The sequence below is a fragment of the Ambystoma mexicanum genome, chromosome 10 (assembly GCF_040938575.1).
Source record: "Ambystoma mexicanum isolate Mex_15411 chromosome 10, UKY_AmexF1_1, whole genome shotgun sequence".
NCBI lineage: Eukaryota > Metazoa > Chordata > Amphibia > Caudata > Ambystomatidae > Ambystoma > Ambystoma mexicanum.
In genome coordinates this window covers 804,600,085-804,627,495 of record NC_090932.1, presented here as the reverse complement: position 1 = coordinate 804,627,495, position 27,411 = coordinate 804,600,085, and the positions used below count along the sequence as shown (strand labels likewise).

At 45.8% G+C, this 27,411-nt stretch overlaps 1 protein-coding gene across 1 annotated transcript in view; it reads left to right on the top strand.

The window, feature by feature from the left end:
- Positions 1-25,448, top strand: part of LOC138491765 (tripartite motif-containing protein 59-like) — a 148,867-nt gene extending 123,419 nt beyond the window's left edge. The window contains exon 2 of the mRNA XM_069618466.1: positions 24,036-25,448. Coding sequence (XP_069474567.1) covers positions 24,036-25,328 — 1,293 coding nt within the window. The 3' untranslated portion in view covers positions 25,329-25,448. The remainder of the gene's footprint in view (positions 1-24,035) is intronic.
- Positions 25,449-27,411: the final 1,963 nt, after the last annotated feature.

Sequence of the window (27,411 nt, the reverse complement as noted above, 5' to 3'; positions counted from 1 at the left end):
TACAGGTATGATAATAGCAATGAGAGGACAAACAGATTATACATACATGTACAAATTAAGCAGAGAACCCAGAGCTAAATGTCCTGGGCAGCCAGCCAGGTTTTCGTAAGGTGTTTGAATCTCGGGAATGAGGGTTCTGCTCTAAGCTCATTAGGAAGCGTGTTCCAGAGTTTAGCTGCCAAGATGGGGAAGCTAATTCCACCTGATCTTTGGAGATTGAAATGTGGAACCGCAAGGCAGTTTAAATGAGCCATTCTGCGGGGTCTAATGGAGTTGTGGAGAGCAAATCGGTTAGCCAAGTAGCAGGGAGCTTGGTTATGAAGGCATTTGTGGGTAAGAGCCAGGGTTTTCAGGGAGATACGGTGTGGGACTGAGAGCCAGCGAATATTGCGTCTGGTGTCGGATATGTGTTGGCGCCTGGGAATGTTGAGGGCAGCTCTAATAGCATTGTTTTGGACAATTAGCAACTTGTTTAGGTTGCAGCTCTGTACAGCGAATTCGACCAGAGGAGGGGTCCTGGCTTGCAGTTTGGGCGAACTGGTTGGTCCCACCAGCTCAAGGGAAGAAGTTTCCTGGAGGATCTTCTCTGTTGTCGGATTCTGGAGATTCGGACCTGCAGCAGGGCTTCACCGGGCGGTTCAGTCATTGTAGGGGTCCTCTTCTGCCAGTTCCTCGTTGGTTCTTTCATTCCAGTAGCGACTCTGCTTTTCCAGTCCCAGAGACCTGCTTTTTATGCAGTTTTCCCCCCATTCATACAGCCTGGCTGTCAATCACACAGCAGGGTGGCTGTCCTGGCAAGGACAGTCCCCTCAGCCAATCAAACAGGAGTGTGACTTGAGTTACCAAGGGAACCCTTGGCAGGGGTCCGAAGATCCCTCCCTCACATCCTGCCTACCTAGACTTCCAGGCACGAAAAGACAGCGAACAATGGAGTCATCCCCGGTTTGGCGCGCAGAGAAAAAGCACGAGAAAGACTTTAACAAAAAGAAATGGCGAATAAACCCAGCCGGAGCCAAAATAAAATGAATTTGGTCAAGCGGGTTTATTCTCGAGGCTAAGATAATAGCCTAAAACATTACGACATTTATATAAGATAATCGCGGTAGAAAAGTTAGGGTAGTTACCACTGCCATCAGCCAAGTCTTAATGTAAAGGGATCAAAACAATGCTCCAAGAGACACCGACAAAAGGGGTAAGAGTTGACCCTTTCCAATACTCCATGTAAGATGGGGTGTACTGGGTCTGTGGTTTAAAGTGACTAAAGTAAAGTTAATGGCAACTTTACCCTTTTCTGGGGCACAGTAGTCAGCCCCAGAAAAATGGAGTCGGTGGGAAGTCTCAAAGACAACCCTGTGTCACTGCACTGAAGGTGCTGTGTAACACAACATGAAAATGTGAGGCCATGGAGTAGGTGAGGCTCCAGTGCTCAAGATCACACAAAAAGTGAAAACGCACATGACAAAACACATGTAAGAGTGGGAAAAACGCTTACACTCTTACCAGGTGAGAGAAATAAATCCTAGAAATCCAACAAAGCTGCTGAGGGACTCATTAGGTAAGGGAAATCAGCCATTTATGAGAATTCTCCCTAACACTCGTCCCTCCCCCCCACCCCAGACTAAGGGACAGGAGGATTTAATCCACTCCTGGATGAATCTCTACCTCTAGTCAGTTATAAACATCCTAGAGAGACCATCAGCATTTTGGTGGTGAAATCCTGCTATGTGCTCAATGGTAAAATCAAACCCTTGGAGGCAGATTAACCATCTTAGACGTTTTGGGTTCTCCCCTTTCATTTGCATTAACCATCGCAAGGGTTGGTGATCTGTCTAAATCACAAAGGTAGATCCATACAAGTATGGTCTAAACCTCTTCAGAGACCACACAATGGCAAAACATTCACGCTCTATAGTTGCCCACCTTGTTTCTGGTTCCTTCCATTTCCTACTGATGAAGCAAATGGGGTGCTCCCTACCTTTCTCATCCAGTTGACTAAGGACTGCACCTATACCTATATTGGAGGCATATGTCTGCACAATGAAGGGTTGGTGATAATCAGGAGCTCTTAGGACTGGATCTTGACAAAGGGCTTTCTTCAGGTTTTCAAAGGCTTGATTGCACTCCTCATTCTATCTAACCTTTTTAGGGAATTTTGGAGAGGAGATCACATTCAAAGGAGAAGCTATGGACCCATAGTTCTCTAGGAAATCCCAGTAGTACCCAGTGAGACCTAGGACATCTCTCACTTGGGTTTGAGTAGTAGGGGTGGCCCAGTTTTGCACAGCTTGTACTTTGCTGGGCAATGGCCTTATCTCACCTCCTCCTACCTCATGACCAAGGTAGACCACTTTACTCTGACCAATTTGACATTTGCTTGTCTTTATGGTCAGATGGGCCTGCTCAAGAGCCTGAAAAATATATCCCAGGTGGTCAATATCTTCTTTCCATGTAGGGCTGAACACTGCAGTGTCATCCAAGTATGCCATGCAGAAGTCCTTCATCCCATTCAGAACTTGATTAACCATCCTTTGAAATGTAGCAAGTGCATTCTTTAGTCCAAAAGGCATAACCTTAAACTGGTAGAGCCCTGCTGGGGTAGAACATGCAGTTTTCTCCTTGGCATGGTCTGTCAGTGCTATTTGCCAATAGCTTAAGGTTATATCAAATGTACTGAGGTACTTGGCTGAACCAAGTCTATCCACCAGTTCATCTGTCCTTGGCAAAGGATGGGGATCAGTCTTAGTGACTGCATTTAGAGATCTATAGTCCACACAGAATCTCAGCTCCTTGAATCCTGCCTTTGGTACTAGAACAACTGGACTAGACCTTGGACTTCTAGATGGCTCTATAACCCCGAGATCAAGCATCTTGTTGACCTCTCCTTTGATGTGGGATCTCACATGCTCTGACATTCTGTAACATCTGCTTTTCACAGGTAAACAGTCACCAGTGAGAATATCATGCTGGCCTCAAGGGGTCAAGCCTGGTGATAGTGAAAACATGGAGGCAAACTGATTCAACAGAGCTTTGCACTCCTCATGTTGTTCAGAAGTCAGCTGAGAAGAGAGATTAACTCCTATCTGTTCATCTAAAGGTTGGCCTCTGAGGAGGTCAGGTAGAGGTTCATTCTCTTCTTCCTCTTGAGCTGAGGCTAGAAGCAAAGCTCCCACTTCTGGTCTCGAGACATAAGCATTTAAACCAGTGATCTCCAACGTGTAGCTCGGGAGCAAATTAAATTAAATTGTTGCTCGCCAGTTGCTCTGGGCAATGGTGTTCAGGTGCTTAAGGGATGAGACCTCCGTAGCAGCCAGGATAGAGTCCTGGACTGTGTGAGAATGTTGGCAAATGAGCCTGCAATGTAGATGCAAGATTTGAGTTTGTTGCCACTATGCACATTATTTTTCAGTACATGCCGTTACTTATTATAGTAGTATCATTGTTAAAACCGTGTCATCTTCAGATATTTTGCCAAGCTGCCAAATGTGTTAATGAGCAAAATAATTGAACCATGTTCCCATGTTTGTGTCCTGGAGAAAATTGTCATATTTTGTTCCTTTGTACAGTTAGTAGGAGGATAATCGACATATAATTGGCATGCATGCTCAACTTCCTTTTATTAAATAATTTGTGAAGGCCCTGCTTTTTGTACAAGTGTTTGCGTTTGATTCCACCATGCACTAAAGTTATCTGAAATATTACTTTTAGTGTCACCTCCATTTATTATTAAATAGTTCCTTAGTGGAAAATTGTCACAGTTTGATACTCTGTCCTTCTGGCATGCGGATAATAGGCAGATAAGGGAAATGCACGCCACATTTTTCATAATTAATTTGCCATATATTAAAATCCAATTAAGTTACTGTTAATAAGTTTAAATTAACAAGACAATTAATTCATCCAGAAACCTAGTTAACCCCATCACACACCTCTATGAAGTGGTCGTCAAATGCTCAATGTTTTGGCCAATGTTTGTTACCAAGTTTTGTGTAAAACTCCTTTTGGACAGAGAAAAGAGGCTCCAAATCCTACAAAAAATTATGTTTTATTCCTAACCACTTTTTCACCAATGTAATAAGCCCCATGTGCTTTAAAATACACAATTTGCCATTACATGCCAACATAATTCTTAGCAGGTAACCTCCAAAGCCGCAGTGTAGTGATCAGTGAAGCCCATCATGTAATGACCAAATACTCAATTAATATTGAATCATATTTCTCCATTAAGTTAGCAACATTTAAAAACATGTACCATATTTTTATAAACTTCACATCGAACAAGCCCAGAATAAAACAGCAGCTTTAATATATTCAAGCTATAAAAACCTGACCCTTACAATTAATTATATAAAACCTAGCTTCAATGCATGCCCACGCTTATGCCAAACACTGAAACAATGACAAATTAACAGAAATTGAACCAAATCTCAATTGACCCGCATTTTGAAGGCACACTTTGTGCTTCCTCATCCACAGCTTCTTCATTTATTGAGGGTTGGTAAATTTAAACGTACCTTTCAGCATCGGCCTCCTGCATTCTGGGATCTTATTTCACAGATTTCACCTGGCCGTCTTCTATGAGGGCAGCTTATGTATATTTTGGACATGTACCTCTCGCCCCATCAGACAAGCTCTTGCTTTAAAAGCTATTTTGAGTTGACTTAATGTGCCAAATTTGGTTATATCCCACCCCCTATACAAATGGACGGTGCGTTAAAATTCTCCATAGTATAAGAATTCTTCTTTATCAGGGTAGGCTGCAATCACACACTGAAATTCACTTTATGATTTGCAGAAAATCCTGAATGTGCTTTAAAAAAATAAGTTACAAATCTTTAACTTGACCAAAATCTTCAAACTGAATACAAATAATTTAGCTCATAAAGCGCTGCAAGGTGTACCTGGAGGGAGACCTGCTATTTGGCACAGGAATTTATTTTGCAACCCCTCCAGGACATGACCGTTCAAACCACCACAGATTTCACTGCCATAAAAAATCATGGAATATACCTTTGCCTTAGGCACTTGTGGATCTGAATGACCCAGGCTTCAAATAACATTTTGAAAAGCCTTTTAAAACCTAATGATGCCCTTTCAGCTGTCTTCTCAAAATGCTGACCCAAGCATCACTCTTTGAGAAGAGTAGGCTCAAATTAACTTGAGACTTTCTCCTCATCTCTACATAAATTAAAAAAAACAGCTACCAGGTTTCACCTTTTTCCCGAACAACATAATTTGGTCATATTTCATTTAAAACTATAGTTCCCAAATATTAGTTTATAGCAGGCCCTGTTGCAGACCTGCCGGCGTTGAGCCAAAATGGCTGTGTCAGCAGCATAAAGAAGTGTGCTATAAAATGTATCCTTCAGAGAGGGTGGGTTAACTTTTCTAAGAGAAGTACTAGAGTCAAACAGCCTCATCACGAGTTTGGCGGTAACCCTTAAATGCGGCAGTAACGCTATTACTGCCGCATTTAAGGGTCTGCCAAATCACAGGTTTGGCTGCATTTACCCCCAGCTCTCAACTTCGGGTAAATGGGCCGGGAAAATTCCCATTTTCGGGACCCAATGGGGAATTACCATTACCGCCATACCTGTGATCGGAGGGTTTGGCGGTAATGCTATTAGCCCAGGCAGTATCTCGGAAGTAATACCGCCGGGATACCGCCCAGCTCATGATGGGGCCCAAAGTCTGAAAGGAATACATTGTTGCCAACTAACATCTTTGTTTTTCACCGTTAATTCACCCATCTTCCACATGGGACAGACAGTGAGATGTCTGCGTGTCACATTCAGATAATATTTAATAAACAAATAGGGACCCAATAAAATGCAAATTTTGCCACAAGATATGTCTATCAATCAAATCAGATGGTCTCTCGAAATCTGAAAAAAAGCCACAAATAATCTTCCTCCCTTAACTTTACCGTATTTCTCCACAATGGTTCTCAGAAGGAAGCAGTGGTCCACTCTAGTAAGCCCTTCCCTGAAACCTGCTTCTGGCCAGCCGTGTACACATCACTCATTAAATCATTAATCCATTTTCTATTTGAGATTATTCTACATTCTACATCGAACTTTTATATAACCTGGAACTCCTGAACTGGGGGACACCATTTGCCAAAAGCGCTGTGCTGGATAGTTTCAACCAAAAAACAAACTGGCACTTTTCTTTGTGGCCTCTGTACTGTTTAACAGTTTTAGGAGAATATCTTAATTTCTTGTGAATTGGTAAGTCTTTCCAAAGCCTCCCTGTCAAGCTTAAGCACAGCCAACCAGCCCCTTTGCCTGTCAGACATCTTCTTGGTGCCTACCCCATGCCATTGGAAAATTACCTCAGGTGGATAGTGATCACTCTCTGTTCAATAAGAAATGGAAAACTGCAGAACATTCCTGAATAAAAACAGTCCACAATACAGTAATCAATGACTGAGAAACAGTATTACTGGTCTTGTATGCTTAGGACTGCACCATTTGCCACGAAAACGCTGGAAAATCCCTGGGCAGAATCCTAAAGTACACCTGAAAATCATTCTTCCATTTGTGACCAATTTTACTGTCCAAACATTGGCACTACATTTCTTAAAAATATTTGGCTCGAGAACCTGGAGTCACTGGTAATGTTTATATAGTCCTACAATATTTTTGAACAACTTGATTGGTCCCATCTGTCTAAAACAGTCCTACTGAGCACTCAAGCTCCTTAACATTTCCTGTAAACAACCACTTATTGTCAAAGGAAGTTAAAGCGGCCAAATGGTTTAAATCATTTCTGGGACCCAGAATAGTGGCAGTGGTAAAAGGGAATTTTATCTCACTTAAAAGCTTGCTGACGTACGGTGTCCCCCAGGGGTCTTGTCGGTCCCCTTTGCTCTTTAATATTTTCTTTGTCCCCTTTGCTCTTTAATATTTTCTTTAAATTCTTGTGCAACATGTTGTAAGCATCGGGTGTCCGCTTTACCAACTACGTTGACGACACCCAATTGGTGTATGAGCTGTCTGGAATTTACCAAAAGGACGCTCAAAGAGTCAAGGAGTTCTGCGCTTTCCAAAAAATGGATGGCGACAAACTCATTAGCACTTAACGAAGAAATAAATGAACTTTTAATAGTCGGTACCTCCTAAAAGCTAAAAGAATTGGATGACCTATACAGAAATGTTAGAATGAATAACAATATTATGGTATCAGATCACGTAAAAACATTAGGCATCTAAATGGATTCACAGCTCTCATTTAAGAGACAGACGACTTATTTAAAATCCACCTGTGCCTTTAACTCTAACTTACTTTGGCAAATGTGTCCATATCCGACTCAACAAAATCTTGCTGTGATCGCCGGTGCCATTATTAATTTGAAATTAGACTATTGTAATAGTCTATTGATGGGCAGTTCCAAGACTAATATCACAAAAATGCAAACTATACAGAATGGAGCGGTCAGGGCTGTTTTTGGATTGAGTCAACGCTCTAAGATCTCATTAGCTAGGAGGAAGCTACATTGGCTCCCGGTCGAACAGAGGAGCAAATTTAAAGGTGCAGTTACAGTCTAGAAATGCCTAGGTGGCACTGCACCAAATTATCTTGCCAGTAAGATAGAGAAAACACCCATTAGAAGAGACCTCAGTTCTAATAATAATCATGATTTGTATCAACCACGTCAAACCCTTAAAAGAGTAGGTGGCACTAACTTTACTTTCTGGGCACCAATGGTCTGGAATTCCCTGCTGCTTGCGCTCAAGAACAGTGGGTCTCTCACTGTGTTTAAGAAACAACTTAAGACCCGATTGTTCAATGAAGGAGCAGCTTAGAGAACTAACAGTTTACTCTGTCGTTTGCCTAGGAGATTAGATCCGAGTTGTAGCTTTTCTGTGTACTATGTGGTCTGCCTTTGTGAGCACTCTGAGCCCGGCGGGCGATATAGTGCCATATAAAAACAAATAGATAGATAGATAGATAGATAGATAGATAGATAGATAGATAGATAGATAGATAGATAGATAGATAGATAGATAGATAGATAGAAAGGCCTTACAGATTTACTTCACTAGAATGGCAAGTGTTCTACATAACTGTCAAGTAGTACAAATTAAAATGTTCTATTGGCAGTCTTACATTTTATTACATTTATAATTTATGTTGCAATCACTTATACGCCAAGTGAGTGCCGATATGCTCTGTCGAAGAATGGATGTTGCTCACCATTCCATTTGATATCCAAATTTTGCTCATTGTGTACAAAAGGTTGGGAACCCCTGATTTAAACGGTTGGTGTGAAAGACTCTGGGAGCCTCCTTAGGTCTGCCTAAATCCACCAAATAGTTCACCTCTCCAAGTTTGCCCACAACCTTGAATGGTCCTATCCATTTGTCCTGCAAGGCCCTCTGCCTTGTTGGCACCATAATTAATACCAACTGGTCTTGGGTAAACTCAACCATGTTGGCCTTCTGGTCATGCCAATGTTTGAGCAGAGCCTGACCTGCTTTTAAGTTACAACTTGCTTCTGCCATCATGTGTGACATTCTCCTCCGGAGACCTATCACGTAGTCAGTCACTCTGACTGGCTTGGGGGAAGGAGCACTCTCCAACCCCTCCTTGATAAGGGCCAATGGACTTCTGACTGGATAGCCATAGAGAAGTTCAAAGGGACTGTAGCCAACTCCCTCCTGAGGGACTTCTCTATATTCAAAGAGAATGCATGGCAGTAGAAGGTCCCACTTTTTCTAAAGGGGTTCCTCTAAAGCACCTATCATGCTCTTCATAGTACGATTAAACCTCTCTACCAGTCCGTTGGTCTGTGGATGGTAGGCTGTAGAGAACTTGTAAGTGACACCACAGTTTTTCCACATGGCTTGCATGTAGGGACATAAAATTGGATTCCCTGTTGGATATCACTTCCTTAGGAAACCCTACTCTGGTAAAAATACCAAGTAGAGCCTTAGCCACAGCCTGAGCTGTAACGGCTCTCATAGGTATGGCTTCTGGGTATCTTGTAGCATGGTCTACTACAACCAGGATAACCCTGTTCCCTGAAGATGTGGGAGGGTCAAGGGAACCGACAATGTCAATGCCCACCCTCTCAAAAGGAACTCCCACCACTGGGAGAGGCACCAGGGGTGCCGCATTCTTGGCTCCATTCTTCCCAGAGGTTTGGCAAGTGTGACAGCTCCTACAGAATTTGTCAACTTCTGAACCCATCTTAGGCCAGTAGAAGTGGAGAGAGAGCCTTTCCTTGGTCTTTTTGAAACTCAAGTGACCAGCCAAAGGTATCTCGTTGGCTATCTGTAGGAACTGGAGTCTGTTAGCAAGGGGCACTACAACTCTTCTGCAGTTCCCAGGGATGGACTCAGTTGGTTCACTGTAGAAGAGCCCAACTTCCCAGCTTAACCTGTGCTTGCCAACTTCCTGCCCATCAAGTTGGTTAGCAGCCTGTTGCCGAAGACCTTCAAGAGTAGGACACCCTCTCTGTCCTTTGCTAAAGTCTGCCCTGTTGGGTCCACCTTCTGCCAATAAAGACTGCAGCTCAGGATGGTCAAGAGGTCAAGATCTCCAACTAAGACAGGGTCTTCTTCCAGATCTGACTCTTCAGATGCTGGTTCAACCACACAAGGGTACACCTCACACTCTGCCTCAGCAGGTGGAGAAGTCACAGGTGTGACGTTGGACAATCTTGGGGATGTCCTTGTTGGTAGCACAGGAGTGATGTCTGCTTTTTATCTGGAGGTTTTGGGTTTCCCCTTTGCCTCATTCTTCCTAGAAATAGCAGTGAGCAACTCCTGTGGAGTGGGAGTGACAGTTTCCTCTCTCAACTCCTCTGGAGGGCCTCTCAAGGTTATCTCCCTTGCAGACTTAGTGAGCTCCTGTTTCCTTTTACTGGGTGACACAACTCCAAGAGTTTTAATGTAATTACCCAACAGGACTCTCCCAAGCACTTCACTCTGCACACTAACAGGTATATTGACCGTAATATCATTACACTGGATGAGAGCTGGTAACTGGGGAAGCATTTGTACAGGGCCTCCAGCTAACTTGGTGAGGCGTTTGGGTGCCTTAGCAACATCCTCCACCTTGAAAAATGATTCATCCACCACAGTTATGCTGGCTCCGGTGTCTCTGATGGCATGGGTTTCCTGACCATTCACAAGAAAACTATATTTATAATACTCTTTAGTATTTCTAAATTCTGTTGTTCCCACAATCCCAGGGACATTAAAGAAACACTAGCAGAGACTCTCATGGGTTCGTCAGCCAGTAGGTGAAAGTTTCCACTTGCCATAGGTACTTCTTCCTCTAGGGAGAAGGCTAATGAGACAGTGTGGACCCCTGAAGGTTTACCCTTACATCTGGGATCCCCTTTCACATGGTCAGTTGACCCAAAAACATAATATTTCCCGAATGTTTTGATGAATGGGGGTTTGTTCTGATCTCCATCTGGTTTGGGTCCAGGTGGTGCACTAGGCTGATTTAAGTTTCCCTTGTGGTTTACCCTTATGTTGCTGTTTGTGGCTCTCTTTTGGATTGGAGGTTTTAGAATTCTCTTTGTTATCTTTCTTTGGCTGTTCCCCTCATCCTTTTTCTGAGTAGCCCCAGAAACTTTGTGAGTAGCCCTGTTGGCCACCCACAAGTCACCAGCCTTAGCTAGCTTCTTTGGATCTATCTACTTAGAATCAGCCAAGTACTGTCTGAGCTCAGGAGAGCAGACATCAAAAATAGACTCCAACATGAGAAGATTTCTCATTCCTTCATAAGTGTTCACTCTGTAACCCTTAATCCAACCATCTAAGTTTGTCAGACATTCACATACCCAGGTAGCCCAAGGGGTACCATCATGCTTTTTGAGGGTCCTAAACCTCTTAAGGTACTGGGAAGGGGTCTTCCCAAATATAGCAATTAAAGCTAGCTTCACACACTCATAATCCATCCTATCCACCTCCCCAACTCCATCACACCATCAGATGCAACAGTGGGTAGCCTAGAGAAGAGCCAGGGAAGCAATTGATTCCCTGTAAGACCTTGAATACCATGATTATACTTAAACATTGCCAACCAATCCAAACTGTCAAGCTTAACCTCATACATACCCACAATTTCCTTAGGCAAACGGGGTCTCTTAGGACTGGAAGACCTAGAAGACTCTGGGAAAGAAGCATTTTCAAGAGACAATCTTTTCATTTCTAGTTCATGATTCAACTCCATTTCTCTGAGTTTAAGTTCTTGGTGTTTTTGTTCAGTTTCAGCATTTAAACGTTTGAATTCCAGTTCAAGCCTCATTTTCTCTAGAGCAATGAATTCAGGACTGAGTGTAGGACCTGTGGGGGTCCCAGTGGACAAGGGTTGATGTTGCTGAGCAGGCAAGGGGGCAGAGAGGCTTCCATTCATAGACACATCTACCTCTTCCAACTCATCATTGACAGACATATTATCATCCTCAATACTTTCCACATTTGCCAGAGAGTCAGGTATTTCAGACCCACTCCCTGGACTTTGGTTCTTTAACAACTTTTCAACTAATTTAACCTTTTTGCTTTGGCAGAGAGTTTCCTTTCTTTACACATGTTTCTTTAGTAATCAGCAGTGTAACTCAGGAGGGTCTCCTGACTGTGGCTTTCCATATCAGACATGATTAATATTGCTTTTTAGTGATGTTAGCCTTGTGGTTAGTTGATCCAAGGTAATAGCAGCACTCTAAATGTAATTACTATACTTTTATCCTCACCGCTGTACACCAGTGTTAGGCAGAATTATATGCAGTACCCTTTGGGAACACCACACACAATTAAGACTACAAGTGACAGTACAATTTCACCTTTGGTACAAGCCTGTACTACACAGTTAAAGTGGTAGCAGTAGCGGAGCAGCCAGGTTTATCTCAAGAGTAAGTGAGCAGTATCAAACAGTTACACAAAGGACAGCAATTACTATGATTCAGGCAAACACTGACTCAAGGTTTTCAAGTAAAAGAATATACATTTATTTCACTCTTCAGTTGTATAACATAACACTATTGTAAGCAGTCTAAAAATCACACTCTTAATACGCCACACCGCTTCCCTTAAATTCCAGACAAGTTAAGCTCACAAAATGAAGTGGGAGCAAAATGGCACTCCAGCAATTTAAAAGGGAGGGAAAGACAAAGTTAATAGAAATTAAATCAAACCAACAGGTAAGTACTCAGGGCAGTTGAACAAGAGGAACTACAGTGAGGAGATCAGCTAGAAAAGGCTTAAGGCCAACGTCAATGGGTCAAAGGTCTTTTGCTCAAGATCACACAGTTCAGGGTAGTTCTCAGTAAAGTTTGTGGCACGGTTTCCGGACGTGGTTGGTTGATACAAAAGTTAGTTCAATGAGAAGAAAAGGACAAGCCCTCGGATTGGAGAAAGATTTCAAACACTTTCACCGCGGTTGAACGCAACGAGCAACCGGATTTGCACAGTACCTTAAAACGGAGAGGAAGCTGTAGCTGAGGCAGACGTTCATGGTAGTTCCTGCAGGCTCACGGTTCCTGAAGCGACTGTCGGCCTGACAAGAGGTAGGAAGACTGGAGGGTCCTGCATTACCCAGGGAAGAAACCAGCAGCAGAGCAAAGCAACAAATAAACGGTGCGCTCCTTTAAAACCCAAGCAGGGTCCGACCTTCCTGGCTATCCGGCCCACTGTAGCACTGTACAGCGATTTCGACCAGAGGATGGGTCCTGGCTTGCAGTTTGGGCGAACTGGTTGGTCCCACCAGCTGAAGGGAAGAAGTTTCCTGGAGGATCTTCACTGTCGTCGGATTCTGGCGATTTGGACCTGCAGCAGGGCTTCACCGGGCGGTTCAGTCGCGGCAGGGGTCCTCTTCTGCCAGTTCCTCGTTGGTTCTTTCATTCCAGTAGCGACTCTGCCTTTCCAGTCCCAGAGACCTGCTTTTTATGCAGTTTTCCCCCATTCATACAGCCTGGCTGTCAATCACACAGCAGGGTGGCTGTCCTGGCAAGGACAGTCCCCTCAGCCAATCAAACAGGAGTGCGACTTGGGTTACCAAGGGAACCCTTGGCAGGGGTCCGAAGATCCCTCCCTCACATCCTGCCTACCTAGACTTTCAGGCACCTTGAGGAGGGCTTCTGTGCAGAAGCCCGCGAAAATACAGCGAAAAAAGGACTCATCGCTGGTTTGGTGCGCAGAGAAAGACACAAGAAAGACTTTAACAAAAAGAAATGGCGAATAAACCCAGCCGGAGCCAAAATAAAATGTATTTGGCCAAGCGGGTTTATTGTCAAGGCTAATATAATAACCTAAAACATTATCATGTTTATATAACATAATCGCGGTAGAAAAGTTAGGGTAGTTACCACTGCCACGAGCCAAGTCTTAATGTAAAAGGAGCGAAATAATGCTCCAAGAGACAGACAAAAAGGGGTAAGAGTTAACCCTTTCCAATACTCCATGTAAGATGGGGTGTACTGGGTCTGTGGTTTAAAGTGACTAAAGTTAATGACAACTTTACCCTTTTCTGGGGGACAGTAGTCGGCCCCAGAAAAATGGAGTCAGTGGGAAGTCTCAAAGACAACCCTGTGTTACTGCACTGAAGGTGCTGTGCAACACACATGAAAATGTGAGGCCATGGAGTAGGTGAGGCTCCAGTGCTCAAGATCACACAAAAAGTGAAAACAAACATGGCAAAACACATGTAAGAATGGGAAAAAGGCTAACACTCTTACCAGGTGAAAAAAATAAATCCTAGAAATCCAGCAAAGCTGCTGAGGGACTCATTAGGTACGGGAAATCAGCCATTTCTGAGAATTCTCCCTAACAAAGATTATTGAACAGTGAAATCGAAGTAGTCCTGCAGCAGGCTAAGTGGAATCCCATGCACATTTAAAGGTCTTCGATTGCCTACGAACTGAAATTGGTCTGAGCCCGGCAGAGGGGGGACTCATTGTCTAAGAGGGGATCTGAGCCCAGAAGAGGGGGAATCCGGGTTAACAGTAAAACTCACCCGCGAATATATTGTTGTGGAAAATCTGAACCCCACAGAGGGATGCCTACGAACTGAAATTTGCCTGAGCCCAGCTGGGAGGGCGTGGGGGGGGGGGGACTAATTGTCTAAAAGGGGATCTGAGCCCGGAAGAGGGGGATCCAGGGTGAACAGTAAAACTCACCCACAAAGATATTGTTGTGTCAAATGTGAACCTGACTGAGGGATGAATGCGAATTAAAGTTGGTCTGAACCTGACTGAGGGAGGCTAAATGTGAAAGGAGGATCTGAGTCTGGCTGAGGGTAATCCAGGGCGAAGAGTAAATCGCCCGACTTGAATATATGGAAAGGAACTTTTCTTTTTTGTTTCTGGTACATTAGGCCCTCTAAAGCAAGAGACCTTGAGCGAAAGAGACTTGGACACAGAAGGCTCTGATGTTGGTAAAAGGAACTCTGACCTTGTGCCGAAGAAGCCCAGGAGTGTGCTGTGCTCGAGTGACCCGACTTGTGGAGTGCTAAGAACGTGGGGAAGGGAGGCCAACGGCCTAAATATCCTGACTTATCATTTTGTGAAAACTTCTTTGTTTTTATGAACATTATCCCACACTATTTTGTAGCATAGCGATAGGGATTGGCAATAGTTTTTGTTTTAGTATAGGCCCTTTTTATTTGGCTAGACTCTACTAGGACTGTATTATTATCATGTGATGGTCATATGGGTCATTGCTCCCATATTAGATTTAGGTTTAGATAGCCGTTTTTCACACCCCTGATAAAAGTTCAATAAACACCCTTGAACTGTGATCACTTGTCTGTGTTACTTTGATACCATGCCTTCCTTATACAGTCCTTTGTTATTTATGTGATTCCATCCATTGTTGAATTTGATGACTCAGGCTGCATGACCCTGTGTAACATTTCCTTGCCAGTCTTGCTGCCCTTGTTTGTGTTATGTTGCATATAACAAGCAGGTAATGGCAGTAAATCATCAGTATAGATTTGATATGCAAATAGCATATTTCTCTTTGGGAACCGCCACAGTCCCAAAGATTTTATTTGCAGAGTCTGGTGGGTGATAGTTCCTTGGGTAAAAAATGGGCCATAGGGTTAGTTCACGTATAGGGACTTATGGGACTGGGAAAGAAGGTCAGAGCTAGAGTGCTTAAATGATCAAGTTAATGAAATGTCAGGAAGACTTGAGGAAAAGGGATAATTCCCTTGCACTATGACGGTTTTAGGCCTGAGAGGTTTTCCCCTCTCTGGGACAAGTTGTGCACTTCTGTAAGGCTGACAGGCAATTTCTTTCAACTAGGGCCTGGGAACTCTGACCCTGATCTGAGGCATTTCAGCGTCTGTGGTCCCCTCCCCTGAAGGGTTAAGTCCATTTCTGTCATAGTATCCCCTAGACTTTAGTCAGAGGGTGTTTAAGGCTGGTGATGGCCTGGGAGCATGTTAGATCCTCCAATTATCCCATCTGGGTCCTGTTCACTGAGCCGGTGGTAGCACCAACGCCTGTGGTCACCCCAGCCACACCATAGCCTGAAACATGTTTGTTTGTTTGTTTGTTTGGGACCTCTCTACAGAGTCCTTGATAAGGGAGCGGAACAAGTATAGGGCAGATTAGGGAAAAGTGACCGTATACAGTTGCAGGAAGCACCAATAGTTGATTAAGGGTGATGAAGGAAGGGAGTAAAAGTGGAACAGCACAAAACCAGGTTTGAGTAGTGACAAAAAGGTGACGAATGTAAGGAGGCAGGAAATTCAGCAGGCTCTGGTGTGGGAACAGGGATCTCACTTGTCTCCCCCATGTTTTCATGCAACTGCCATGCCACATATTGCAAGGCAGCGTTTCTGAATTACATTGAAAATGTGCTATATCCATGGCAAATCATTTGACAATGTTCACAATGCCTGTTATTATAATTGTAGCAGTGAAGACAGGTTAATCATTCTTCACTTCTTATTTATAGTGTAGCATATTCTTGCAACTTTTGTTTTACTAAATTGAATTTTGCATAACGAAATTGGCAATTGATCCAGCTCTTGCACCTCCCTGTTCGGCAGTGTTTCAAAGATCGTGGCTCCTATGTGTAGAAGACGTCAGTGCAGGCGAGATGAAGAATAAAAGCAATTTCTTTACATGTAGCTTCATTATTGGGACAGAGTCATTTTAACACCCACATATGCAAATACCTCCCGCCTTCTCTAGTAGATTGAACTATCTATGGTGAATCTGGTGATGTCAACACTCCCTCCAAGTGGACACCCTCTCCCAATATGGCCAGGGAAGGGTAACCGCTACCTGATCCCAACCCTGGAGGTGGCTGCCTGAGGGAGGATCATACGGGGAGAGGTAATTGTTCTGATCTTGATGGTCGTGCAGATTATTGAACCTCCGTCCCCAAGTACCGCACAGACAGAAAGGATACACTGTCTGTGCAATCTTTGAGGCCACAGGTGTGTTGAGCCGTCAATCAGGTAGCAGGAACGCCGGAAGGACCCCTGACCGCCAGGAGTGTTGAAAGTGGTGTCCTAATGTGGTAAGAGCCACAGATTGTTGGTAGTGGTGAAAGAAGCGTTCTGCAGGGCTCGAAGGTGGGACACACCTGGGTCTGATGTAGATTGACCAGTAAGGCAGAAAGTTCAAAAACCAAGTTCCAAGATTCTAGATTCAGAGAGGATAATCCAAAGGCAGTCCAAGAGAGTTCCAAAGGTCAATGTGTCGGGGAAACAAGGTGGAATCCAAGTAACAGAAATCCGAGGGGTAGGCAAGACAAATCCAAAGAACAGTCCGAGGTCACAAAATCTGTGATCAGAAACAGGTAAACCAAGACGCTACACAATCCTCCAGAGATCAGCTGTGAAGCGCTGTACCCACGTTGCCAAGATGCTTTTAAACTGATTTAGTAACCACGTGATGTGTCTCACGGACATGTGAGACGTGACGTGATCACGTGGTCACAGAACGCTGGATGTTCGTTGCCGTGGGAGTTTCCGTGGGCGTGACCAGCCGTGAGCGCGCCTCCATGGTAACTGCCAGCGAAACAAAGGACGGTAGACGCCGGGACTACAGGCTGGTGTCCTCCTATGCCAGGCAAACTGCTGGTTCTTTCTATGTGCAGGGACTGCTCTTGCTGTTAGGTGTGGTGTGGGGCTTGTGGTTGTGTGAGTCCCAATGGGGCGAGTAACGGGAGAAGTAACAGAGCCCCCCCAAAGGCCCACTGCCCCGTGGGCTGGACGGGTTATCTCGATGAAAGCGAGCAACCAGACGTGGGGCATGGACATCCCGGGAGGGAACCCAGGAGCGTTCTTCAGGGCCATACCCCAACCAGTCAACCAGATACTGAAGGCGACCCCTGCAGAGACGAGAACCCAGAATCGCACTGATCTCATACGTATCCGGGGAGGACACAGAAACAGGGGCAGGAGATCGGACCATCCGGGTGGCAGAAAGACAGGGCTTGAGTAAAGAAGTGTGGAACACCGGGTGGATATGCCAGGAGGAGGGAATAGAGAGTCGTAAGGCTACTGGGTTCAGAACATGTGAAATCTTGTAAGGACCGACAAACCGGGGCAACAGTTTCCGGCAACCAGGAATCCGCAAATGACGAGTTGACAGCCAAACACTGTCCACAACCTGATAAACAGGAGCCGCCACTCGTTTCTTGTCGGCCTTGGTTTTCATAGAGGCTTGGGCTTCCCGCAAATGAACCAATGTCTGGGCATGGATAGATTGCAGATCCCGAGCACAGAGATTGGCGGCGGGAGTGGAGGAGGAAGAAAAATCGGGACGAGGAAGAGAGCGAGGATGCTGCCCATAGAGTGAATAGAAGGGGGAGAACCCAGTGGACGAATGCCAGGCATTGTTGTATGCGAATTCGGCCAAAAGGAGCAAGTTCAACCATGTATCCTGGTACTGAAGGGTCAAGCATCGCAGGTACTGTTCGAGAGCCTGATTTACCCTCTCGGTCTGGCCATCGCTCTCCGGGCGGTAGGCTGAGGAGAAGCGTGCATCAATGCCAAGGATCTTGGTAAGGGCCTGCCAAAAACGGGATGTGAACTGTGTACCGCGATCGGATACAATGACTTGTGGAAGACCAAAGAGACAGAAGATCGACTTGAAGAATAGTTGGGCAAGTACAGGGGCTGAGGGAATCCCGTGGCAAGGAATGAAACGGGCCATCTTAGTATAGGAATCGACTACCACCCAGATGGAGTCGTACCCTTGTCTGCGAGGCAAATCTGTAATGAGGTCCATAGAGACCGTATGCCATGGTCTGGGAGGAATAGGTAGGGGCTGAAGGAGACCCACGGTACGACCCCTGCGTGTCTTGCACTGTGCACAGATAGAACAAGTGTTTACGTAATGTTGCACGTCCTGTCTCATAGATGGCCACCAACACCATCGCTTTAGTAACTCCAAAGTGCGATGCTGTACAGGGTGCCCATTAATGGCCGCATCGTGAGACCAAGCAAGTGCCTGGTTACGTACATCGCTAGTGGGGAGGAATAACTTATCCTGTATGAAGGGCAACCCTTCCTGAAGTACCAAATCCCATTCTGTTAGTACTTGTGGATTATGTGAAACCCACTGTCGGATGATAGTTAGCATGGAGGGAGGAGGAGTGCAAATGCATATGACATGACCTTCGTTCAGAAGAGTATCTGGGTATAGGGGCAAAGAATCCCCTCCGGGCGAGCGAGATAAAGCATCGGCCTTACCATGTGAAAGTCCTGGTCTATGTTTTACCACAAAGTCATAGGCGGCAAAAAACAGGTGCCAGCGCACTTGTCTGCTGTTCAAACATTTAAGGGAGGCCAGGTCCTGCAGATTTTTGTGATCTGTGTAAACCATGGTTTGATGTTTGGCCCCAATGAGATGATGTCTCCAGGTCAATAATGCATCCTTACTGGCCAGCAACTCCTTCTCGGTAACTGTGTAGTGGGACTCGGAAGGTGTAAATTTCCTTGAGTGGAATGCTACGGGATGCAACTGACCCGTGGAGGGACAGGGTTGGGAGAGCACTGCACCTAATGCAAAGGAAGAGGCATCGGCCTCCACAACAATCGGGAGTTCGGGGTTGGGATGCTGTAGTACAGGAGCTGTGGTGAATCTAGCTTTGAGTGTCTCGAAAGAACGCTGATGTTCTGAGGTCCAACGGAACGGGACCCGAGGACTGGTCAAGGCAGTCAGTGGTGAAACAATGGATGAAAAACCGGCAATAAAACGCCGATAAAAGTTGGCAAAGCCCAGAAATGACTGAAGCTGTTTGAGACAGGTTGGAGCGGGCCAGTCGATGATGGCACGAACTTTGGACATGTTCATGGATAGACCTCCAGGTGTAATAAGAAAGCCTAGGAACTCTACTTCCCTAGTATGAAATACACATTTCTCGGGTTTGGCGTACAAGGAATGTCTTTTTAGCCGAGTCAGGACTTCTGTGACATGGCCTATGTGTTCCTCCAGTGAGGACGAAAATATCAATATATCATCTAGGTAGGCCACAACAAAAACATCTAAGACGTCAGAGAACACCTCGTTAACAAAACGCTGAAACGTAGCGGGGGCATTGCAGAGACCGAAAGGCATTACAGTATACTCCAACAGCCCTTGTCGAGTACAAAATGCCGTCTTCCACTCGTCTCCGCTACGCATACAAACCAAGTTGTACGCCCCCCGAAGATCCAACTTAGTAAAGATGGATGCCTTGGTCAATCAGTCTAATAGTGTGGAGATGAGGGGTAAGGGATACCGATTCTTGATGGTAACAGCATTCAATCGTCTGTAATCAACACAGGGACGTAAGTCACCCTCTTTCTTGGGCACAAAAAAGATCGGACTAGCCGCTGGGGAGCTAGAGGGTCATATGTGACCTAAGCGCAGGGCTTGTTGGATGTATTCCTTGAGTACTAACTCTTCCGATGGAGATAAAGAGTATATTCTGCCCTTTGGTATAGTTGCCCCAGGAACCAAATCAATGGGGCAATCATAGGGTCGATGAGGTGGTAGGCCTTCTGCCGTGACTTTGTCAAAGACCTCTTGGAATTCATGATAGACAGTGGGAATCCCAGCTGTAATGGCCCCCATAGCATGTGGGACATTCATGGATGGATCTGTCTCCTCAAGGCTGGCAGAGGCCATAGCCCCAAGGACAGTGGCCGGGGATGAAATAGTAGCGGACTCGATCAAACAAAAGTGTTGGCAAACTTCAGATTCAAATGTGACCTGCCCACTGCCCCAATTAATCAAAGGATTGTGTTGTTTAAGGCATGGAATGCCTAAAATGATACCGAACTGTGGCGTGGAAATGAGGTCGAACGCTAACGTCTCTTGGTGCGTGCCCTGAATCAGCACTAACATGGGAGCGGTCTGATACTCAATGGGACCAGAGACAAGTTAGGTACCATCGACCGCTTGTACCGGCTCTGGATACTTTTTCTTGATCAAGTGTAGATTAAGGTCATAAGCCAGCAAAATATCAATAAAGCAGCCAGTGGCCCCAGAGTCAATCACAATCTGTACTGAGTGTACCAAATCTCCGGCTGGTTTCAGCTGGGCCTGGACCGTAATCGGTCTGATGGGACCGAATACAGGTTCATTGGGGGTCAGAGAAGGACTCACCCGTACCCCCATGCCTAGGGGCGAGCCTTCTGAAAACCCGAAGTTTTATTTTTAGGGCGGCGAAGTACCACAGTAGAAACAAGCGTTGTCGGTTCTCCGACGTTCCCGTTCGGCCTGAGTGATGGGACACCGGATCCCACCGATTTGCATGGGTTCCGGAACAGAGACGGATGGGGCTGGGAGTGTCTGATTGGAAAAAGCCGTCTCTGCTTTCCTCTCAGACCTGCGAGCGTCCATCTGTAGGGCCAGATCCACTAACTCAGGGAAGACTGAGGGAAGAGCCGGCACTACAGAAAGAGCGTCTTTCATGTGGCTACAGAGACCGCGGTAGAACACTATGGCTTTCCTTTCCTCAGGCCACAAGGTCTCTGCAGCCAATTGATTGAAACGGGTGATGTAATCAATCAGAGTTTGTTTACCCTGTGTAAGATCCAGCAATTCCAGGTCTCGGTATTGTGCCTTATGCCTGGTATCAAAAACCTTTGCCATTTCCGTCACCAGTAGGTCGAAATTGTATAGAGCAGGGTCATCACTCTCTAATAACGAGTTCGCCCAAATGGCCGCTACACCTGACAGGTGAGAAAGAAGGAAAGCTGCTTTGGTAACAGAGTCTGGAAAAATCTGGGGTCTACACAAGAAGTGAAGTTTGCACTGATTGAGAAAGGTACGATATTTCCTGGGATCCCCCTGATAACGTTCGGGGGCAGCAAGAGGAAAGGAGGTTGGAAGGACCACTGGAGTGGGGACTGTGGATGCTGTGGACGGATGTGCAGCTGGATCTGGGGGGGTGGGATCGCCAAACTCGGCGTCTGCAGGCAAGGGAGCACATGTGCTTTGTAGGGCATCAAGTCTATGGTGGATAGCCATTGTGGCTGCGGCCATGTCGGTCCTAAGGGCCGCAACCGCTTGCATTAGAGCGGCCACAGGGACCTCGGAGGAGGTATCCATACTCTGGATGACCAGGAAGGCTTCACAGTCTGTTCTGATCTTGATGGTCGTGCAGATTATTGAACCTCTGTCCCCAAGTACCGCACAGACAGAAAGGATACACTGTCTGTGCAATCTTTGAGGCCACAGGTGTGTTGAGCCGTCAATCAGGTAGCAGGAACGCCGGAAGGACCCATGACCGCCAGGAGTGTTGAAAGTGGTGTCCTAATGTGGTAAGAGCCACAGATTGTTGGTAGTGGTGAAAGAAGCGTTCTGCAGGGCTCGAAGGTGGGACACACCTGGGTCTGATGTAGATTATTGACCAGTAAGGCAGAAAGTTCAAAAACCAAGTTCCAAGATTTTAGATTCAGAGAGGATAATCCAAAGGCAGTCCAAGAGAGTTCCAAAGGTCAATGTGTCGGGGAAACAAGGTGGAATCCAAGTAACAGAAATCCGAGGGGTAGGCAAGACAAATCCAAAGAACAGTCCGAGGTCACAAAATCAGTGATCAGAAACAGGTAAACCAAGACGCTACACAATCCTCCAGAGATCAGCTGTGAAGGGCTGTACCCACGTTGCCAAGATGCTTTTAAACTGATTTAGTAACCACGTGATGTGTCTCACGGACGTGTGAGACGTGACGTGATCACGTGGTCACGGAACGCTGGATGTTCGTTGCCGTGGAAGTTTCCGTGGGGGTGAGCGCGCCTCCATGGTAACTGCCAGCGAAACAAAGGACGGTAGACGCCGGGACTACAGGCTGGTCTCCTCCTACGCCAGGCAAACTGCAGGTTCTTTCTATGTGCAGGGACTGCTCTTGTTGTTAGGTGTGGTGTGGGGTTTGTGGTTGTGTGAGTCTCAATGGAGGGAAGGTGACTCACTAGAAGATACCATGGTATTCCCCCTATCACTCAAGCTATGACACACACTCCCTAAATTCCCCAACCTATATGACACTGCAATATAGAGCCAGCCTATCCACTTAGTGAGAGCTGTAAATCTTTCCCCCAATCCCCTTACAAAAAGACTGGGACGAAGAAGAGCAGGGGAGCAATATGGAGCGCAGAACCAGAGACATGCTCTAGTTGTTTATTGAAACCAGAAGGTGGCACAGTGTTAAAAACGGGAAGTGCCAAGATGGTGGGGGACTCGCTGCTCCCAATGTGGGTCTGGATTACCAGAAGAAGCAGCCTGCATTGTGAAGTTGGGAAGAGGCTGGAGACGTTGCCTTGATAAGCCCAAGGGACGGAGGTCTGCTGCTGAGAGAGCTTCCGAAGGAAGCCGGAGACCGAAGGGCGAGCAAAGCGATTGCTAGACCCGATGGCAGACTGCTAACCGAGTCGGAGGGCGCAAAGGATACCGAAGCTGCCGCTGAGAGCGGGTGGCGCACACAGAGAGGTTTGTAACGCTGGGGCACTTGCGAGGTTATACTGCATGTTGAAAGAAACAGTATATGAAACAGTAACTTAGACCCGTATAGGGAAGTAGGACCCCCGGGACATTACTGGAGAGAGTTGAAAGTGAATAAGAAAGGGTTTGAGTCACGATGCTATCCTGAAATGGACACTGAGTTGGAAACAGTAGGCAAGAGAAGAGATGGGATAATGTGAAAGCCGTGTCGGGAGAGTACACCACGTATTGTGATTGCGAGTCAAGGACCCGCCCCAAAGTGTGGGAAGTAAAAGCCCTGACAGGAGAGTATAACAGGCAGTGCAAGTGCAAGTCTGGGACCAGCACCCAATCCTGAGAACTGTGAGAATTAATAGATAAGCAACCTCTTGGAAATCTGGAAACTCCAGGGGAAGGGAGCAATACCCCCTGGACAGAAATTGTGTTTGAATTGTGAAGTCAAGGAACAACAGAGTGCCCCTTGAGTGTGAAAAATCCAGCGGAACGGAACCATAAACCCTGGACTGGAAACATTTAAATCTGTGAGGCAAAGAACTGTTCTTGTGCTGAGAAACTCAAGATGTGGGGATAGGGGGCACCCCTCCTGAGGATTGTGGACATTTGATTACTTGTTTCTTTTTGCACCTTTTCACTTTGGAACTTTGTGTTGAAACTGTGGAGAGAAACATTATTGCTCCCTTGAGATACCACTTTTCACATTATCATAGGTTTGAGATGTTTGACATTCTTAGTTTTGTTAAGGAAGGGAATTCCCTCATAGTGATAGAGCAAGATAGTTCTTTCTCCAACCCATTTTATGTTAATAAAAGTCAATAGCAGTCAACATAATGCCCTTGTGTCCGAGTCTTATTCATGACTCATTACACATCCCAACATCGCCCCACCTTTTCATCCAGTCTTTGGTTCCTAAAAAATGATCTGAATTGAAAAGCCTATGCTTATAAGCTAAGAAAGCAACTATCTAATATGTATATTCTAAAGCTAACTCCCGGAAGTGTCAACACATAAAACTAATATAAAATGCCATTTTAAAAGTTTATTCATCAGCTAACCATAATCAATTATATCTAAATGTATCTGAATGCAAGTAAGTGTACAAATATATTAACATCTCTTTTTTTCCTTTTAGGAAATCAATAATTTGGAAGAAGAATTGACCTGTTGCATTTGCTCTAGTATATATGAAGACCCTCGGGTTTTACCATGCTCTCACACATTTTGTAGAAATTGCCTAGAAAATGTGGTTCAAGCATCAAGCAATTATTCTATTTGGAGACTAATACGACTTCAGCTAAAGTGTCCAATCTGCAGAAGTATTGCTAAACTTCCATCCGGAGGAATTGGAACTCTGCCTACCAACTTTGTATTACGGGCCATTATTGAAAAATATAGTAAAGAAGACCACCAACGCATTTTGAGATGCCCAGAACACAGCAGGCAACCATTAAATGTGTATTGTCTCTTGGACAGAAAGTTAGTTTGTGTTCACTGTCTTACAATAGGTCAACATCAGGGTCACCCCATTGATGACCTTCAGAGTGCCTATGTCAAAGAGAAGAGCACACCATGTAAACTTATGGAGTTGTTAAGTGATAAACAGTGGACTAGAATATGTGAGTTGATTGACCATCTGGAAGTACAGAAATCAGAAAGTGTGACTATGGTGCAAGAGCAAAAGAAAGAGGCTTTACAATATTTTAAAAAGATAAATGACACCGTAGAGAATAAAAAGCAAGATTTGCTAGCTACATTGAATGATGCAAATTCAAAAATAGTTGCAGAATACGATTCTCAAATTGAGAAGATGAAGGAGATCCAAGAAGAACAGATGGAGCTGCTGTCTCTGTGTAGCTCAATTCAGGAAGAGGAGTCGCCACTTATTTTTCTGGAAAAAGTTGATGATATTCGTCAGCGTGTGAAAAGTTTAAGAAAACAAAAAATTCTTCCAGTCAACCATACGGAACTGTACCCACCAATAGAGCAGGTTTTGAAGCAACAGTGGTCCAAAACTGAAATTGAAGAAATTGACAAATTTATAGTACCAAAAATTGAACTCTTTTCCAAAGAGCAGCTCGAAAGCAAAAGTGATACACATGAAAAAAGATTTATCTCACATGTGCTAAATCTGGAAAGCAAAAGTAATACAAAAGAAAAAAGACTTATCTCACATGCGCTAAACCTTCCTGTAACAGCAGTTTTTCTATGCATGTTGGTGGCATTGATCGTGATTTTATGTAAGACAATGTCTACATTTCCAATTTTAAATGAAACCAGTTTAATATACATTACAGACCTTATGCAAACAATCGCTGATGCGCTCAATGCAAAGTTGCAGGCTGTAAGATCTGCATTTGAGAATGATTCAAATGTGTTGTTTGACTTCATGCATGGTATGATTTCCTATATTTATGTGGGTATTTGAAAACTGGCACATTGAGGTCTGAACATATTTGTGCATACATGTACTGAAAATAACAATGTGTATTCCAGCCTCATTTGATTAACAGAATTAATGGAAACAATTTGGAGTTTTTATTGCCTATGAATTGCTGTGCAACAGAACACGTGAGGAAGATTATCATGTTTTTCTATTTCATTCCCAAATATTTGCATATGTCGCTGCATTTTGAGATCACAAGCACCTTTTATTTAATGCATTCCGTGTCCTACAATAATTTGATTTCACTGTATACTTTTAAAACTGCCATTTAAGGGAGGGGTCGCTGTTGGGCAGCCACAAAAGATGGACGCCTGATTGAGGAGCTCCAACCTCAACATATCCGTATCTGAAATAAATCTGTTTGTGCCTTATATTTCTTGAAGTCCACGACACCGGTATATAGAGGATCGACTGGTGCATGTGTACGTCTACTCCTGTCAGAAACCGGAGACCCCCGATGGAGCGCTGGCCTGCTGAAGATCCGCTGAAGGCTGACATCTGATGGTGTTGAATAACCCAGAGGCCGTGTGGCGCACTGCCAAATGGGCTACCTGTCCCTCTCCAGCTCCCACTGGCATCGCAAGGAGCACTGGTCCTCAGAAAAATACGCCTTGGGCTTGGGTTGCGGACACATGAAGTGCGGCTTGGTGCCCTTAGCTACCCAGGGCTTCACTGATGCTTGGAGGAGCGTTGACACTCGACAGAGTGTCCTAAATACTAGCCCTGCGCATCCTGGAGGCAGGCTGGCATCGAGCCCTGGACATCCTGACTCCTGCTCTGGCCTGAGGACCTGTGACTGTGGGGGACTGCGGCGTGGGAGCCCTGGTGATGTGTGGACCCCGCGTGGCTTGAGCTCGTCAGCTGCCGCCCGGCAGCCAGAATAAGCATGGATTAGTCTCTGGGCTGGACCGTGGCAAACAGTCACCCTGCTTGGCCCCTGGTGCCAGGAGCACCAAGCTCGAGGTGCGGAGCAGCTAACTGCGGGGTGCCCTGGCCCCAACCTCCGGAACTGCTCATCCTTGTTACATTGGCCATCCGCTGCTCTGTGGATGTTTGGGCCATTCCTGGGCCTGGTGTTGGGCCCCCACTGACTGTGAGGCGTGGAGGCTGCTGTAGTGCAGTTGCACCCCTGAGGATCCTTGTACTGGCTAACAAGTAAGAGGGAGCCCTTTGGCGCTGTATTTCTGCGGTGGGTCCCGTGCTGGGCTTGGAGTGACTTGAGCCGGGAGGATCTCCCCCAGCGACCTCTCAGCTGGGGTGCCTGCCTTTCCCCGCTGCCTCTTGGCTTGGTGCCCTGGGCATAGGGGGTCCACGCGCCACATTTCTTCTTGCTTCGTGGGCCATTTCCCCAGAGGGGGCTACTCTCCTATCTGTGCGAATGACAACAAACATTGCATACCGGCGGCGCCCTCTCCTAAACATCGCCCGATCCGCCGCCTATTCACTGCTACATGCTGCCAGCAGCTGGCTGGCTTTGCCATTGAACTGTTCGACCTCCTGATTAGATCCGTCCGGCATACGCGGGGTGGCCCGCTGCGCCCATGAACATACTCTCACTGCAGCTGTGGATAGCGGGCCGTTGCCGCATGTTGTCACTTCATTCCTGTGCTGCTGTTCTGAGGTGGGCTGTCCTGGTTGCCATGCCGATACTGCACCCTACATGAACGTTGTCTACAGCTCCCCGCATTAAAAGTGCTGCAGACTCTGAGTGCTTCAGTTGGGAATTACAGACTGCTGCCGAGCCCAGTACCATCTTCGGGGCCAGGGATCCGGGGTGACTGTGTCTGGGCCCACTGACATAGGCATACCATGGGCGAAGGCGGAGCGAACACATACCGGCACCCTGGCTGTGCCCTAATATCACACTCGCCCACTGTACAGTCCTCAACTAGTGGATCATCATGGCAGCGGTGCCTCATCAGACACCCGTGGTGCGGCTCTTTTAACAGTTCCCAACCCCATGGACATTTTGAGCGCCCAACTGGCTTCAAAACGGGCTGCGCGCTCCAGACATACCCCTGGGTTGATCTGAAATAATTGGAGCCTGAGCAGCCCCCTACGATAC